The 16820-nt window shown below is 43.0% G+C and overlaps 1 protein-coding gene across 2 annotated transcripts in view; it reads right to left on the reverse strand.

The window, feature by feature from the left end:
• The window catches only part of ARHGAP10 (Rho GTPase activating protein 10), a 140003-nt gene extending 124262 nt beyond the window's left edge, over positions 1-15741 (reverse strand). For both annotated transcript variants that reach the window (XM_039698429.1, XM_039698428.1), the window contains exon 1: positions 15421-15741. In XM_039698429.1, coding sequence (XP_039554363.1) covers positions 15421-15574 — 154 coding nt within the window. In that variant the 5' untranslated portion in view covers positions 15575-15741. The remainder of the gene's footprint in view (positions 1-15420) is intronic.
• Between the last annotated feature and the right edge of the window lie 1079 nt (positions 15742-16820).

A 16820-nucleotide genomic window follows, 5' to 3' on the forward strand; every position in this document is an offset into this window, starting at 1 on the left:
GTGTTAGGGCAAGACTTGAACTAGGATTTACTTGCAAGGCTTTCAGATTTTTTTTTTTGTTATTAGTTACCACTGTCAACAGACAGCAAGAGAAGGATCCAAAAATTTAGTCAATTACTTTTAGGACTGGATAGCAGCCAGCAGGAATGCTCATTGCTGGGTTCAGCAGAGGTTTGCCAGATGATGAGAGATGTTAGAATCGGCAGGGAAAATTTCCTTTCTTGGCTTGTATCTGCTAAAGGCTACAATCACCAAATTAGGACTAAGGATGGGTTCAGAAGAAAAAATTTAGAGCTAAATTTAGGACTGGTGTCAGTAGTAACCATCTGTAAGGGCAGAGACTTAAGTTGGGTAGGGTCACTGATAGGAAAAGCAGAAAACAGAGTCAAAACTGGCAGTGAGTTTCAAAGGCTCTGGCCCCATGTGAGGCAGAGGGAAGTAAGGAGCAGCAGAGAGGCAGCGCTGAGCCAAGGGACACTGCACGGGCACAGGGTGGCACAGCCAGCTGCACCTCCAGCCTGAGTGAGCTGCTCAGGGTGAGGTTTGGAGAAGCCAAAGCCACTGTACTGTAACTATGCACTGTGGGGAGATTGTTGCCTGACTGGATGTAGTTCTGGAACCAATTGTTGGAGTTGCGGTATATTTCCAACCAGCACAAGCCCAAACATTCAAAATTCTGTCAGAGCACCAAGGTAAGAACAGTTCCATGTCCTTCATATTCCAGAAAGTACCAAGAATCAAACAGACAACATCACCCCCTCGCTGGAACATTTAACATGACTGTGCAGTAAAACCAAGCATTTAAAATCCAACACACTTCAAATCTGCAAGAACCTACACCAAACAGTTCTGATCACTGGTTAGGGAATTCAATGGGCAGTTCAAAACTCTCACAATTTACAGCACAATCCCAATGTCTCCAAGCTGTCTGACAAAACAAAATATGCCAATGCATAGGTAAAAGGTTAAATGTCAGGGCCTCCTAATAACTAACTCCATCTCCAGTGAGGGCTTGATGTGCAATCCTATCTAATCATTTGGCCTCTCACCTCAGCTATGTGTAAACAGAGCCACAGCCCAACCTAGTGCACAGGATGTTGAAAGGTTCCCATCTAAAATGCTTTACACACTTTGGATTTTTAAGTGCTATATAGGTTCAGAGATTTGCTTATTTTAAAGAACAATCTCATATTAATGTGCTATAATGTGCACATACTTCACCTGACAAAAAAACCACAGTGCTACAAATAGAACACAGGAAACCATTAGCAAGACTTTAAAATAGATTGTGACTTGGCTGATCATATGTAAATAAACTCACCTTTAATTCTTCTGATTACATTTTCTGCATATAAATCTTGCTACTGGGTTTTTCCAGTGGAAACCCTAAATGAGGAGCTTCATGCTATCAAGAATCCCAACCACACCAAGCTGTTCACTGCAGGCGTATAGGGCAAAGCAAGGAATTTCCTTCTAACTTGAATTCCTAAGTATCTGGTATCACTAAGAGTATGCAGAAGAATTAGTCTTTGCCAGACAGATATGCTTCATTTTGCTGGGACACAAAACAACAACTTTCAATTCCCTCTATTGACATTCATTACCCACTTACAGCTGTAACTATGTATCTTCTTGAAATGAAAACAAACATTAAACCAGCTCACAGACAAACATCATTATAACTTAAGAAAACAAACATGAGTGGAACTGTTTACACCAAGGAATCCTCAGCTCCCTATACTGCACATACCACTAAAACATTCCCACGGGCTTTGATCCAAAAACCACGAGAAGTCCATGAAGTATCAAAAGGCAACTCGAGAAAAGTGACTGCCAGCAACCAAATTCAACAGGCTTAAGCAATCAAAAAACACAAGGGAAAATGAAAACAAATTAACAAATTCACTCAATGATGCTCAATAAATGAATGCTATAATTCAATATTATTAAATATTATCATGTTATACAAAACAGTATTTTTTTTTTCTTTTTCCCCCTGGAAAAGGTTAGAGAATCCATCACCTGAAAAGGCTGAGGCAAACTGCACTAGAGAGCAGTATAATGGGTCCCTCTCTGGAAGCAAAGCAACTGGGAACAAGCAAGTATGTTACAGAAAGCAAGTGAGAAAGAAACCCCACCACACCCCTCCTCAGAAGAGAACTGATGTGCTCTCTTCCTCTGACATTACTAAATACGGACATCAATTTTTACATAGACACAAAAGACATGATTAGACCCTTCTAATTGTTGTGCTGTGACTAAAAATTCAACTGACATTGGCAACCCTGGTCTGAGGGTATCTTTTCCAAAGCCTAGCAAGGAACTAGCGGTACATGCTTCGAAGACGATTTGATTCAGCCACTGTTCTGTCCCAAAACCTCTTAGGAAGCACGAGCATGTCTCCATGGTAGCATGTGCTAAAACCCATGCCTATTAGACCTTTGCTGCTCATCCCTAATACTTAAACTTGAACATTCACCTAAGTTTGCTCTGTAAATGTTCACCAGAAAGGCAGCTAAAGACATGAAATGAGGTGAAGAAGGTAACAATTTCTGCTGACTATGGCAGGAATCATCTGAAAAGTTACGCTACTCAGACCTCTCAGACAGAAGACAGAGAAAGAAGAGACAGAATCACCAACACTGAGTTCATGTCAATTATTTTCCAAACTAAATTCCTTCCTGGCATCCCCTAGTGCCTCTGCTTGTCACTGGGAATGCCTCCCCAACACACCCACCCAGGCTCTCAGAACAAAACTCAGCAGCTGCTCCTATCTCTCTCAGCTACTACACTAATAATAGGGTCTAGGAAGCAATGTTCCAATAAGGCTATTCAATAATGTCCTCATGATATGTGAGGTCACCTCCAGACCACTGTTAAATATGGAAATATTCTATATTTAAAATAGAAACTGAAAGAAAGAATTTTCTTTTCCTGAAACCCTATGAAAAACAGCATCCTTATGCAAAAGATAACACTCTTTCAAGATAAATTCTCTTAACAAGGCTTTGGTATCCAACCTGACACATAAAAAGCATCCAATCCCTTTCATCTGCTCACAAGTCTTCAAGATTCTAAAAGCAAGCAAACCACAGCTATCACTACAGGAATGGAAAGCACATACAAAAAACTTTATTTACAAAAGGACTGAAATTGAAATAAATGTTGATAGAATTCTTTGGGAGTTATTTGACATTTTTGTGGTATCAGAAGCTTTTGTTTCAGGAGGGGCTTTGATTACTAGTTTCGGTTACCTGTTGCTTACAAACGCAGTTAAGTTCCACTGAAAAAAACTTTCTGTGTATCAGAGTAAAGTGATGGAGGAGACACTATCGCACTATCAGATTACTTGCCTGTGTGGTCCAGTTGCTTGCCCCATCCAAAAAAAACTGCTCTTCCTGCCTGACATCTTAGTTCCTAAATGCAATTTTTAAATGCATTGATGGTAATTATGCCAAGCTAATTTCGAATAAGGTATTAAAGCCAGCTTCCTTCTAAACACTTTAATTTCAAGAACAACAACAACAAAAAAAACATACAAGAGGAAAAAAAAACCCTCCCCAGTGAAGCAAGCTTTGCAGTAACTTTACCAACCTGAACTAGACTTCAGTACATCCATGAAGTGTTATAGGGAGGTGGGCATACCCGTTTTTCTTCACATCTGCATGCTTTCTATTAAAAAAAAACTGAATGATGAAATGCTATAAACCTTAGAAAAGCCAAACTGCTGACTGAAATTTCCACTGGAATAGTCTGCATGGCAAGGGCAATGCAGCTGCTTTCTGAGCTCATACTGCCATGCCCTCCGTACTGAGATGGCCACCACATGACTGCAGGAGAATATGGAACATTCTCCTCTCACATTCTGTAGTAAGCTACTTGGAGAGGATAAAAGAAGTTTATATCTACTGCTCAATTCAAATCATGACTGCAGAAAAAGAACAGCCTCCCCTAATGCAGAAAGGAGTCATACACAACACTTCTTTGTGACATTTCAATATTAATGAAATGCTTAACAGATTAATAAGCCTAAGTTTGAAGCAACAGATTAAAGAGTGATGAAAAGAAAGATATAAACTAGTGAACAGTTTGCCCAAAGCTGCTCGCAAAGCCACTTCTCTAGACACAGCTTGGTTTTTCATTTATATCACAAAATTATTCATGTGTATGAAAAGAGAAGTAACTTTGCAGACATGAACCATGACCACTATAGAAAGATCCTCAAGACTGGCAGCAACCTATTTGCAGCAACTAAAAAAAAAAATTGCACTATATATACAAACTATGTTGCATCAAAATATAAGGTGTTTTTGTAAATTAATAAAGAGGAATTCATACCCAAGACACATTATAATTACAGATATATTACAGTGGGTAATGGAGGCAGGAAGGGAAACAGAATTTCCAGGTAAGTGAAGACAAAGAATCATTTCTCTTGAGTCTCAAAGCAACATTTTCCAAATAAAATTCGCATTTTGGATATCACATAGTACATATACAGTGCAATATTTGTATACACACAGCAAAATCTTCTGTTATGTTGTGTGTGACTGATCTTTCTCACAGACCTTCAACCTGCTTGTTTTCAGGTCTCAGCCCTCTCCAAGGTAATTTCTAGTCATCAATACCCTCAGAGCTGGTTGGCTGCTACTTGGCTCACTGGGTTCCAATCTCCTTCCGTTTCACTGTAGGCCCCCAGCAAAATTCATCTAAATAGAGGGCCAAGTTCCACATGTGACATTCAAGGATGCAACACAAACATTTCCTTTGTTCATTAGACTAACTACACAAAAACTTGAGCTACGTGTCTGGAGCTTAGAACTATTCCTCCACAAAACATGGCAAAAAACTGCAGTGACAGAAGAGACACAACTGCCAACAATAAATTTCCACCCTTGACTAGCTAGTTCCCTACCCCTCAGGATGGCAACCTTCCCCCTCAGGTACAGCCCTACAGAACCTCGTGGGACAAGCAGTAATGGTGTTGGAAGACACATAGATGTGTTTTGTGAAACAAAACAAAAATAGCCATGGGAGAGAGGAACATTTCAACATTAGATTCTTCTACTTCTTGTATTGGTTTTGGCTGGGATAGAGTAGATTTTCTTCATAGTGGCTGGTATGGGGCTGAGTTTTGGATTTGTGCTGAACACAGTGACAGTAATAGCGATGTTTTTGTTCTTGCTGAGCAGGGTTTACACAGAGCCAAAGCCTTTTCTAGCTTTTGTATAGCCCTGCTGGTGAGGAGACTGGGGGTGCACGAGAGGTTAGGACAAGACCCAGCTGGGACAGGTGACCCCAACTGACTGAATTATACAGAATATGCTGAGCTGGAATGGACCCACAAAGCTCACTGAATCCAACTCCTGGCCTTGCGCAGCACCATCCCCAAGAGTCACACCATGTGCCCAAGAGTATTGTCCAAATGCTTCTTGAGCTCTGTCAGAGTTGGTGCTGTGACCACTTTCCTGGGGAGCCCATTTCAGTGCCCAACCATTCTCTGGGGAAAGAATTTTTTTCTGTCATCCAAGCTAAGCCTCCCCTGACACAATTTCAGGCCACTCCCTCACATCCTGTCACTTGGCACCACACAGAAGAGCTCAGTGTCTGCCCCTCCTCTCCCCCTTATGAGGAAGTCAAAGACTGCAATGAGGTCTCTCCTCAGTCTCCTCCAGGCTGAACAAACCAAGTGACTTCAGCCACTTCTCAAATGGATTCCCCTCAAAACCCTCCACATCTTTCTTGCCCTCCTTTGGATGCTTTCCAACAGCTTCATATCTTGGTTGTATTGTGGCACCCCAAACTGCCCCCAGCACTGGAGGTGAGGCCGCCCCAGTGCAGAGCAGAGCAGAGCAGGACAATGCCCTCCCTTGCCCAGCTGGCCATGCTGTGCCTGGTGCCCCCCAGGACACAGTTGCCCTCCTGGCTGCCAGGGCACTGCTGACTCACACTCAGCTTTCCATCGAGCAGGACCCCCAGGGCCCTTTGCACAGCGCTGCTCTCCAGCCCCTCATTCCCCAGTCTGTCCGTACACCCAGGGTTGCCTCATCCCAGATGCAGAATCTGGCATCTGCCCTGGCTGGACTTCACCTGGCTGGTGACTGCCCAGCCCACTATTTTGTCAAGGTCCCTCTGAAGGGCCTCCCTGCCTTCAGGGAGTCACCAGCTCCTCCCAGTTTTGTGTGATCTGCAAACTTGTTTAGTATCCCTTCCAGTCCTGTATCCAAGTTTTAATGGAGACATTGAAGGGCACAGGGCTTAAGATGGAGCCCTACAGAGCACCACCAGTGACAGGTCTCCAGTCCACACGCTTCACTACAGCCCTTTGTGCCCAACCTGTGAGCCAGGTGCTCACCCTCTGCATGGTCTGTCTGTACAGCCTGTGCAGAAGGACCCTGTGACAGACACTAGCCAAGCTTTGCTGAAATCCAAAATGTTTGCATCAGCTGGCTTCCCTTGATCAACTAGCTGCATTACCTTGTCATAAAATGAAACCATGTTTGATAAACAGGAATTTCTATACCTATAGTGTCATGCTCCATATATAAAGAGGGGAGAAGAAGGAGGAAGTGGAAGAATATTTGGAGTAACAGCATTTGTCTTTCCAAGTAACCCTTACATATGACTGGGCCATGCTCTACTGGAAAGGACTGAACACCTGCCTGCCTGCCCATGGGAAGTGAATAATTCCTTGTTTTGCTTTACTGATGGATGCTCATAGCTTTTGCTTTCCCTGTTGAACTGTCTTGATCTCAGCCCAGGAGTTTTCTAGCTTTTACCCTTCTAATTTTCTCCCCAGCTGGGAGAATGAGCAAGTGGCTGTGTGATTCTCAGTTGTTACCTGGGATTAAGCCATGACACTGCTAAACATTATTTAAAATAAAAAAAGGCAATAATTATAGGTAGCTTGATTTCTTCTAACAGAGATGCTGAATCCCCTGGAACAAGGGAACAGCTACAATAGGCACAACAGAAATTTGAAACTGTGCATTTTGAAATGACTGAAAGCATAAAATGAAGCACAATAAAAGAACAGTAATATTACCACAGAGCAAGTGCTTGAGAGCAGACTGGACAAAGTCAGCTTTGTTCCTGTAAAGCTTGCAGCCTGAGGAGTTGAACAGGCAAAAGCCTTGGAGAAACAGTCCTTTGGCTCGTGACTGAGTTTGTCAGTCAGTCCAGGCCTCTCCAACAGAGAACTTACAACCCAGGATTTTAAGAGGAAAAAGGCATGGACAAGCTACACGGCTTTGCTCTCAGAGCACTGATGTGTTCCAAAGGCTGACACTACGCAGCAGTCACAGTCTGTTAATCCGCATAAACTGGAAGCTCAGCCCCACACCAGATTTCTAAGAACTGGGACCCACTGTCAAAATGATATTTTCACAAGTTTGTGTCAGGTCCTCTGTGACCTGGCAGCATGCTCCCTCCACCTGTTTGCAAGGCAGCAGGATTTCTTTTGAAGAAGCATATTTCCAGCAATTACACTTTTATGTAAAAATGCTACAAGTTTCCATATATTTTTTTGTTCCAACACACATACATTCAAACATTAGTAATACTTTCCAAAGTAAGCAACTCTAATGACTGACAAAATCACAGATTAAACCAAAACATTTACATCAGTTGGCCTCCCTTGATCAACTAGGTGCAAACAAAAATACAATGTTCTCTCTCTGCTTGGGAAAACATCCCAATATTTGAGATTTGATACAATAAGGCTTAAACACTTAATGTATGACAAACTTCATACTCCTCAACATTAATTATTTCATTATTTCTAAGCCCCCATGCGTAATGGGGGAAATGGACACATTCAAAGCTAAAAACCATTCAGCAGCAACAAAGTGGCTGAGAACCTATTCCTGGACACCCCACATATTACAATGTCCTTCAAGGCCCAGCTCTGGTACAAAGCTCAGTTTCATCCTGGATACTCAATTTTCCCTGCCAAATTAAACAAAGCATTGTTTTCCCTCTTCAAGGACATGCAGTCCCAACCAGCCAGGTGCACATACAAAAGCTGACAAGGACCCAGGCAAGCTGTAACAACCAGATCTACTGAGAGACAAAGCCCCTCTCTGACCTACCTAGTGAGCCAATAACCTCCACCTGCCCAGTCCTCTCATTTAAAGAGGCAACAACAGACAGTTTATTCAAAGGTCTGGGCTGTAGTAAAACCACAATCTGTTTAATAACACTGTGATTTTCCATCCCTGGAGATAATTTTTCCCTTCACATTGCTCCTTTCCCACAAAGGACAAGCCTAGCATGAATGATTTACAGGAACTTCTGATTTGGCCTTGGCCTATGATGGCCACATAGCTTCTGAGGGCCTGGATGTTTTCTATTTTTATCCTGAAAGATGAGCAAACACACAGGAAAAGAACAACAAAGGGAGGGAAAAAAACAGAGTAGAAGGAGTAAAAGACAAAGAACATGGTATCTGCAAGAAGCTCCATCCATAGTTACAGTCAGGTATGGAAAAACAACATGACATGGAGGTTATCTGTCAAAATTTGCCAAAATTATCTGTTTAGGAAAAGAATTGGAGGATAGTGTAAAACATGCCACACACTCCACTTTCCAGTAGCTTATTTCCCAGTGAGATACCAAGACATGTTTTGGACAGAAGGCACACATTTATCCCAGCTGTATAATATAGGGCTTCATAAATTACTGCCCTCTCTCCATCAAAGTCACACCCAGAGGAAAACAACCTCCACAGGAGCTGCTGGGATGGAGTACAAGTGCCTGCTTCAACTCATTGCAAAACTGATGGCTGAGTTTAAATCTGGCAAGGGAGATGGGTTTGACTTAGCAACGAGGCAGATTTTTAGGTGCTGATTAAGATTAACAACTACAGTGGGTGGCAGCAACCACCAGCAGAGAAATACTGTTACATTCCCTGAACAGTATTTTCTTAAATTATTCTGCCAATATATGCCCAAGTTTATCCGATCACGTATTTTACAATCATTAGATACTCCAGAAAACATTCAATTGCTCCAAGTGTCTTAATTAGCTAACTCGTAAACTTGAAGACTTTTACAAGATAACCAAAACACTGAGCATATTGTAATATCTAAAGGACAACTGTCATAGAACAGTAAATATGATACTGAAACTCAGAAAAGTGGCATTAGACACAAAAGGAAGCCCCATCAGACATGAGCAAATCATAAAAATTATCTCAAGAAGCCACAACCCACACTATCAAAACATTAAGCACATTGCCAAGATTCACATGCTGTGAACTCTCTCTCTAAAACAGCCAAGCCCCTGGTTTTTAGGTTAATGTGCTAAGTGTTGCAGTAGTGACTGAGGCTGGCATTGTAAAATGAAAGCACTACAGTCAATGTAAACCTTACACATTAATTATGTAATGTTACAAAACAGCTGGGAAGGAGGAGACAAGTACTGGGATGCAGCTCTTCAGTGCCAGTCCAAACATGTCTCCATGTGCTTCCTGTCTAAAGCACCCGCAGAGGACCCAGCCTGTTTGCTGTTCCCAAAAAAAAAAAAAAAAAAAAAAAAATCACCATAGCACCCTCCTTCCTTCCCCCTTGGAAAAACATCTGGGCCAGGAAAAAAGAGATGTTCTGCCTCAATTAAATTTACCAAGTTATTTCAGACTGGACTTGAGAAGTGTTATCAGTGTCAGAAGGTCAGCTTGCTAAAATTTGCAACATTTTTGCAATACAGAGCTGGAAGGCACAGGAGCATTTTAGGAAGAGCATACACCTACAGCCTTAGCAGTGGGCTTTTTTCTTAATTGTAAGCAGGTGTTGGCACTTGACAGACTGTAGGGCTAATCCACTTTTTTTTATAACTCCTTAAGATAGACTGAGATTCCATAGAATTCTAAAGTTACCTTTCTAAAAGTCTTGTCATTTAAAAAAAATTAAAGAAAAAAAAACCTTCTCAATGTGATCTACTAGACAATATCTCTAAAAATTACAAACTTATTTCTGTTTGTTTTGTCCTGCAGACTGACAATTACACTTATAAGTGATGCTCTCTTTAATGACCACTCACACATTTTATCTAAAGCTGAAAAATTATACCTTGTCCCCAAATGATTAAAAGACAAAATCACTTCATTTAAAGACAGTTCTTTTCATCTCTCAGAACTGAGAAAATCCATATAAATTCATGAATTTTCATATTTTCTGATATCACAGATGTTCAGTAGCACAATGCTCTGCTTTCAATACAGAAAAAAAAATGAACAGTGGAACATCTCCAGGACAAAGACAGTCATGGAGCTAGTTAGTAATTCAAGCTGAAGAGATGAGATTCAAGCTGACAAACTGGCATCCTCCACAGAATGAGCCTGACACTTTTTATAGCTACTGACACAGTAACGAATGCTCTACTTGGGGTGGAGCTAAACAAAATGTTCTTTAGAGTACTTTCTTAAATTGAGCATTTCCCTGGTCCTTGTACAGAAACAATTTTATCTACAAGCAGAAAAGAAAAAAAAAATAAAGTGCTGTCATAGTTAATTAGGCCTCAGCTGTGGCAATTATCTTGGAGGGAAGGGAAAAACAACATTTTATTATGTTATTTTTATTACGTTATTATCAGCAGTTCTTTCTTAAGGGAAATCTCTTTTAGATGGGCCCCAAAGTACCTGTTTGCCTTAGTTTGCTAATGAGCTCAATAATGGAAACACTTCCAATAGAAAGCTGCAGGTTTTTAAAGGTACATACAGCTCAAGTAGCCTTTGCAATACTGCCCTTGAAGTAATTTTTATCTAACGTGGCCCTGGCATGTATATTTCAAGTATACTGAGTATATTTCAAACTTAAATCTCAGAGCATTCCCATACAACATTGATTTGCCCACAGTTATCACACCTAAAGCATGCCTTACAATAGAAATAAAGCCTGGGTGTGAGTTACTAACTGAAAAATAAAATCGCTTTCTAAAATGCTAAATGTAAAGATTTATTAATTCAGAGGTTTTACTGAATTCAAGGCAAAATAATCAAATATAGAGCCCTAACTAACCTCAGTTGACTTAGGAAATTTGGCACACAAGTTCAACTAAAACCCTCTTGCAATACTCCCCCCTTCCCCATTAAGTTAATAGCATTAACTTTTTACTTAACCTTTGAACTCTACCTAAATCTTTAGCAAATGCCCATTTCTTGTCTAGAAGTTATTAATAAGCCCTATGTTAGTGGTTTTATCTTACTTCTTTGACATGTACTGGAATGTCAGTAGAACATTTTTGTTGCAAAAAAAAAATTCCTAAGACTTTGAAAGCTGGCACACATTACACATGGTTTCATAACTGCAGATTATATTAAGGAAAGCTTTAAAAAACAGACAATTAGTGCTTAAGAAAAAAATGCACCACAGCTCAAGTGGTCTGAGAGGTTTTTATGTGGTGTTAGTATGTGGATTACCACAGCTTTTACATTTACATAATAATGTATACACCATGTCAGGCCAAAATCTAACTAGAGCAGTGTCTGGAAGGTCAGCCACCACCACACACCAAGAGAACTGGCCAAGAAAAAGCATATGGGTTTGGACAACTCAAGTACCAAACCGGGGCTTGGATTAGGCTCTTCAGTCATCTTTGTTAAAACAAATACTCATCAGTAACTCTATATTCCGACAAACTCCTTCTACACATAAAATAAATTTGGTTGCCATTTTGTATGCTGTCTGGAGGAGTGCAAGAAATAACTCTTCCATTAAAAACAAAAGAAAATGGCAATTAGAAACAGTCACTGGGTATACTGGGCTGCAATGAATAGCCAGGATGCCCACTGCATCTTCTGTCTTCACCAGCCCATCACAAAGTCACTGCAGTTGACTCAAACAGAATTCTGCTGCGATTGGAGCCTAAATCCAAGAATGGGAGGCTCTGCTTTCAGGCACGTGGACAGCTGTGAGCATGCACTCGTGAGTATCCTTTGCAAAGGCCCTGTGAGAGGGCCAAAACCTGTACTTGTTCTGACTCTTCCTACTCCACTTAGCATCTCATTAGCAGTGACAGCTTCTGCTGCAGGTATACAAAAAAAAAAAAAAAACTTAAAAAAATATCTTCAAAAACCCCCCAAAAATCTTACACTTGTGTGAAGAGACTTAGCGTAGGTTCAACGCGGGGAGAAGAATTCAGACTAAATATATAGTATTTATCTACTGTATTCTTTAGCTTCCAACAAATTGCACTGCCGATTTTTAGGAGCTCAGAACTAAACCTCTTACATTTCTTTCATGATTCAGAATAAGGATTCTCTCATCAGGCACCTTTAAATTCACTTTCAATGAGGCACAAGAACCTCCATCCAGAAGTGATTTATAAACTCTATTGATCCTAACTTGTTTAACTGAACTGGAATCCCCTAAGAAATATTGCATTTCTATTTTAAAAAGCATATGTGTATACCACTTATATTTACTGATTAGTAACAGTAGAGAAAAAATGGGTTTGTACTCTGTTTAAACACTTATGACACTTAACTGTCATAAGAAAAGGAAGAACCACCTATTGTTTACTCATCCTTCCAATATTTAGCTTGAACTAGACAACTTGGTGATTCATAACCTTACACAGGAAACAGACAGCTTTGAGCGACTCTTGTTTATCTTTCTGTCACATTCTTGAAACTACTGAAACTTTAAAATGTAAAGATACACTTGAAGTATGCTTCACTCTGGAAATTGAACAATTTAAAAACGCAAATTATTTTGGCTTTTTTTTTTGTTTTCTTTTTTAAGCAGTATAGTCCTGTACTAACAAAAATTAATTCTGCTGAGTTTTAGGTGAAAAATACCATCTCATACAAGTGAGGAGACAAATGGAAAAGAGCCAGTGAGAAGATCCACATCATGTTACTGTTGTGCCCTGCAAGACACTGATATTTCCTATGAATTAGAGGGAGTGGTAGCAGTGTCTGCTGTCACCTGTCAAGATGTAGCCCAGTGTAGGCAGCATCAAAGTCACTTACAAGGCTGCCTGTCAGACAGGAAGAGGGATCTGTGCAATTGCATCAGTTATTCACACCTAAAGAATCCCCATAACATTTGCTGCTAGCTTTACAAGTGAAATGAGGAAATTGCTAAGGGAGGGAAATGCTGACAGTGTCTACTGCAGTCCCACAAATTACACATCTACCACAAATTCAAGAATAGTGCACCGACTATGTTTTATACTTTACACACCACTCAGAGCAGCTTATCACACTCTCATATCAATTACACCAGGTGCAAATCTGATATTTTAACTGGTTCTAGAAACAGGAATATTTTCGCTATTATCAAGATGATATTTTTTGTTCAGAAAAACCAATTTTCTAAAAATTGTCAGGAACTGTTGTTTAAGAGGCAACCATCTAAGCTCACTACAGCCTGCTCTATTATCACATTCTCAAAATTGCAGTGAAACTCTCTGTGCAGAAAATGCAATTTGGACACAAATGAATAGACCATTGTGTCTAGACCACTTCTCAAGCTGGGTTTTTGGAACAAATACTAATCCCATTTGGTTTCCTGACAGCAAACGAATCAGGTTCCTCAAAGAATTTAGATGATAACGTTTTCTTCTGAAAACACAAGGAGGGCCAATACCCTAACCACTGGGGTTTTCGTGGGTTTTAGCCACTGGGCTTCTTGTGCTTCCTCTACTCCAATTTGTCTTTAAATGTCTGTTGAACAGTGGCAGTGCTTCAACAGCACCAGCACAAGGCAACTCAGCTTCAAACCTGTCACTCAGGGCACTCTAAAGAGGAGAGGCAACTGCAGAAACCTGAAATGTGGGAAGAAGGGTCTAACCTGTCTGTACTTTGTAGGCTGAAGATGTTTGTTAGAATAAGGTAAAGCAACTAAACTCAAGAATAAACCTTCTGGCTGTCATCTCAGAAAGGAAGGCAGTGTTCAGATCTGAACAAGCAGGATCTCAGCTAGCCTCTGTAAATATTCCTCATGGGCTAGCCCAAGTATTTCATGGAGTCCTCTCAGGCCAAGTGGCTCTGGCCAGCACACTTGGCTTCCACCACACACAGGAAAGCACCCTGAGCACTGCACACAAAGCCATTTTACCAGCACAGGACTCTGGCATGCTGTGGACACCCAGCTGTGGACAGAGTGCTCATTTGAGTTGGGGCTTTCCTCACCACAGCCAGCTCCATGCTTTCCAATTAAGTTATGTATACATTACTGTACATGAGCAACTGAGAGCTCAGGGCAGTTGCCAAAATACTGTCCAGATGCTTAAGGAAGAGAAATTGAATGATTTCCCTCTACTGTTCTTATTCAATTTTGAGACACTTTTTTATTGTACACTCCAAGTTAAAATGATTTATACTGACACTTCAAGTCACAGATTTTGAATAATCCTCTAAGATCACAATTTGCAGTAACTGAATGTTAACTGGTCAAAGAATAATAGTTACAGACAAGTGACATTTGATACGGCATTTTCTGCCAGAGACAAAACCAGAAAACAGTGGTTTTTATCTACAGAAATGAGTTAATTCTAGTTTGAAAAACTTAACCATATCCAGGCAGCTACACTGCTCAAACCACCAGCCAAAACCCTATCAGTTTCATGGAAACATCCTGACAGCATGGTTTCCTGGCTTCAGAAGTTCACCATACCGTAGGTGCTATGCACTTCTGAGAACACAGTGCCAGAGTCCTGTATTAGTGGTTTATTTGAAAAATTGGTATAGCAAATCTTCCTACTAAATATTTAGGTGACTACACCACTGTGTCTTATGTTAAATGGAAAAAAATACACAATAAAATAACAACAAAAATACTAACGTGCTTGAACATGGTTATTCAAGGCAAAAAACATGACTCCCACATAAAACACATTATAGCTAACTATTTATATACACTACGTATATACTCAGCAAATAAACGCAAAATTAACGATTTTTAAAATCACGTTTTAAGAGGCAAAAGGCATAGAAGTGGCAAGCAGTGCTGCCAGCACACAACTAAGTCAGGTAATTCCTGAGCACACTTCTTCTGACAGAGCTATTTCCAGCACAGCAGCGCACAGGCACGCCATGGCTAGGGCCAGGTACGCGATTCGCAGCCGCTCAGTTTGCGGCGCGCCAGCAACACCTGGGACCGCGTCCTCCCGCGGCTTTCGCACGGCAGCCGGGGCCGCGCCGGGCTCGGCACCGCCGAACACAGGAGCCAGGCCCGGCCCAGGAGCCGGGCAGTGCAACAGGAGTCACCCGGCGCTGCCACCGCCTCTATCCCTTATTCCCCTCCGCGGAGAATGGAGAGGACCTGCGTCTCCAAGCGGCTGATGGGGAAGCCAAGGGAGAGGCTGGAGAAGGGCAATGCAGAGCTCTGTGCCACAAAGGCGAGCGCCGCCGGCTCAAAGGCGAAAGCTCCCGGCGCCGGGCAGCCGCCCCCGCGGCTCCCCCGCCCCGCCACTCACTCTTGGTCGCGGCGATCAGGTTCTTGCCATCCTTCAGCAACTCCTTGATGAACTTATTGGTCTTCTCCAGCTCGGCCTCGTGGGCTCTCACCCGCTCCCTGAACCAGGGGCTGTCCAGGTAGCAGTCGCTGAACTCCAGGGGCTGCAGCCCCATGGCTGCTTCTGCTGCTGCTGCCGCGCCGGGGCTCGGCTCCCCGCGAACCGCAGCAGCACCGCCGCCCTCCGCAGCCGCAACCACAAAGCCGGAGCAGCAGCTCCCCCCGCGCAGGGCTGGGCGCGGGCACAGACAGCCGAGCTCAGCGGAGCCGCCCTCCCGGCAGCGCCGCCGGGACACGCCCGACCGGGGCGGGCAGAGCCCGCGGCCCGCCCCTTCCGAGCTGCCCGCGGCGGCGGCGGCACCGGGCAAGGCGGCTGAGCTGAGGCACTGCGGGTGTCCCCGAGCGGAGAACGGGGGCAGGTACCGCTCCAGAGAGAGCCCTCTGCTCCGCAGGGACACCTCGGCGAGTTAGAGATGGACAGTCACCGACCGCGCCAGGGCCAGGGCAGCAGTCCGCACCCGGGACGGCACAGCCCTGGCTCTGTGTGTAGCCTGGGGAACGGGAGAGCAGCGCTGTGCAAAGGGCCAGGGGGTCGATGGAAAGCTGAGTGTGAGTCAGCAGTGCCCTGAGGAGCAGGGCCAGGAGGGCAACTGTGTCCTGGGGGGCATCAGGCACAGCATGGCCAGCTGGGCAAGGGAGGGATTGTCCTGCTCTGCTCTGAGCTGGGGCGGCCTCACCTCCAGTGCTGGGGGCAGTTTGGGGTGCCACAGCATAAAAAAATATATTAAACTATTAGAGAGCATCCAAATGAGAGCTACGAGGATGGTGAAGGCCTTAAGGGGAAGCCATATGAGGAGCAGCTGAAATCACTTGGTTTGTTCAGCCTGGAGAGGACTGATGAGACACCTCATTGTGGTCTACAACTTGTTCGTGAGGGGAGGAGGAGGTGCAGGCACTGATCTCTGTGGTACCCAACGACAGGACTTGAGAAAACAGCATGAAGCTGAGTCATAGGCAGTTTACTTCGTGTATCAGGAAAAGGTTTTTCACCCAGAGGGTGGTTGGGTGCTTGAACAGGCATCCCAGGGAAGTGGTCACAGCCTCAAGCCTGACAGAGCTCAAGAAGCATTTGGACAGTGCTTTCAGGCACATGGTGGGATTCTTGAGCTGTCCTGTGTTGGACCAGCGTTGGACTCAATGATTCTGATGGGTCCCTTCCCACTCAGCATATTCTATGGTTCTATGATTGTACCAGCCATTGGGCTCCCTGCACCTCATGGAAGCCTCTGTGAGCTTTTGGAAGGGGCTCAGAGGGAGCATGCACAGAGCAGCACATGGGCTGCTTGACCCAAAATTGGCTGT

This window comes from Passer montanus, unplaced genomic scaffold (genome assembly GCF_014805655.1).
Source record: "Passer montanus isolate IOZ18808 unplaced genomic scaffold, ASM1480565v1 scaffold125, whole genome shotgun sequence".
In the NCBI taxonomy this organism is placed as follows: domain Eukaryota; kingdom Metazoa; phylum Chordata; class Aves; order Passeriformes; family Passeridae; genus Passer; species Passer montanus.